This window comes from Echinops telfairi, unplaced genomic scaffold, assembly GCF_000313985.2.
Source record: "Echinops telfairi isolate 266 unplaced genomic scaffold, ASM31398v2 ScPeMD7_21;HRSCAF=78, whole genome shotgun sequence".
Lineage (NCBI taxonomy): Eukaryota > Metazoa > Chordata > Mammalia > Afrosoricida > Tenrecidae > Echinops > Echinops telfairi.
The window spans coordinates 7,794,687-7,795,886 of NW_022103918.1; the positions used below are offsets into that span (position 1 = coordinate 7,794,687).

Here is a 1,200-nt window from a genome sequence, read left to right on the forward strand (position 1 = left end):
TTTTGTCATATCTTGCCCTGTCCGACGTCTCCCCTCACCCCCTTTTCTGTTGTCCGTCCCCCAGGGAGGAGGTCACATATAGTCCCTTGTAATCGGTTCCTTGAAGCTTTCTAATGCTTCTTAGTCCCAATGCAATTATCTCAGGGAATTTAACAACAACAACAAAAATCTACTACTGCTTAATTTTTACTGAAAATGGTTGAGATTTGAATATGCTTTTAAAGTTTTCCATATGCTCCAGCTTAAAGGTAAACCTTTGACTCTAATTCCACAACGTCATGGGTATCAGAACAGAAGTACATTCCTCAGGGCTTCCAATTCTGTGGTCTGTGACCTTTCTTCCAAGCTTCTTCTGGGAACACTTGAACTTGAATGTCCAACATTTTCTTTAGTAGTTGAATGCTTAACTGTTGATAATCCATTTTTTGTATGGGGAAATCAGATTTATCAGTGAGATTTAGCAGAATATAAAATAAAGGCCATTTTTTCTCTACTGTCTAGAGCTTATTTTGAATTTCTAAACACTCATACAGGGAAGTCAGCATTTATCACATGTAATCATCTTCTAATCAAAATTTACTTTTACTTTATAATTTTTAAAAAATCTGACCATCATCCAACTATTTTCCTGCCAAAAATTTGCTTACTTAGCGAAAATATTTCTGTTAGGTTTCATCCTATAGCTGTGTCCATCCCAATATGGGGTCTCTAATCTTCCCCCTCTGTTTGATGTTGCCAGCCACCAGATGGAAAGACGAAGTACAACACCGCCACTTGTGCGATGCAACGCCTGACAAGCTTTTTAGGTTGATCCAGCCAGCATCTCGGTGCCGTTCTCCCACCTACCAACGTGGGAGCCAATACATATGGCAAGAGGAATACAGCTGAGGGCTTGAACAGAGCACCGCTGCGTTACTTGCCCCTTTAGAGGTCAACACAGCTCTGCACTTCTCATTGCTTTATGTCTGAGTCCTCCAGCGATTTCCTGTGTGATTGAACAGTGCCTTTGTAACGTCGAGTGTGATGATCTGAGTCTGTGTGTCCCATCTTTCCCCTATCAGATATGCATAACTATTTTATTGAGAATTATACTAAATCTATTACTAATTAAAGTATCTGAATAAGAAGGCACTCCTCCTAAACTAGAGATATGCTTCATTTCTATCACTTATATTGATTGGACCTGAGTTTGGGACTAAG

At 39.8% G+C, this 1,200-nt stretch overlaps 1 protein-coding gene across 1 annotated transcript in view; it reads left to right on the top strand.

Annotated features, from left to right (window-relative positions):
- LOC115869114 (islet amyloid polypeptide) overlaps nucleotides 1-928 on the top strand; it is a 6,787-nt gene extending 5,859 nt beyond the window's left edge. The window contains 1 exon segment of the mRNA XM_030885115.1: nucleotides 755-928. Coding sequence (XP_030740975.1) covers nucleotides 755-928 — 174 coding nt within the window.
- Nucleotides 929-1,200: the final 272 nt, after the last annotated feature.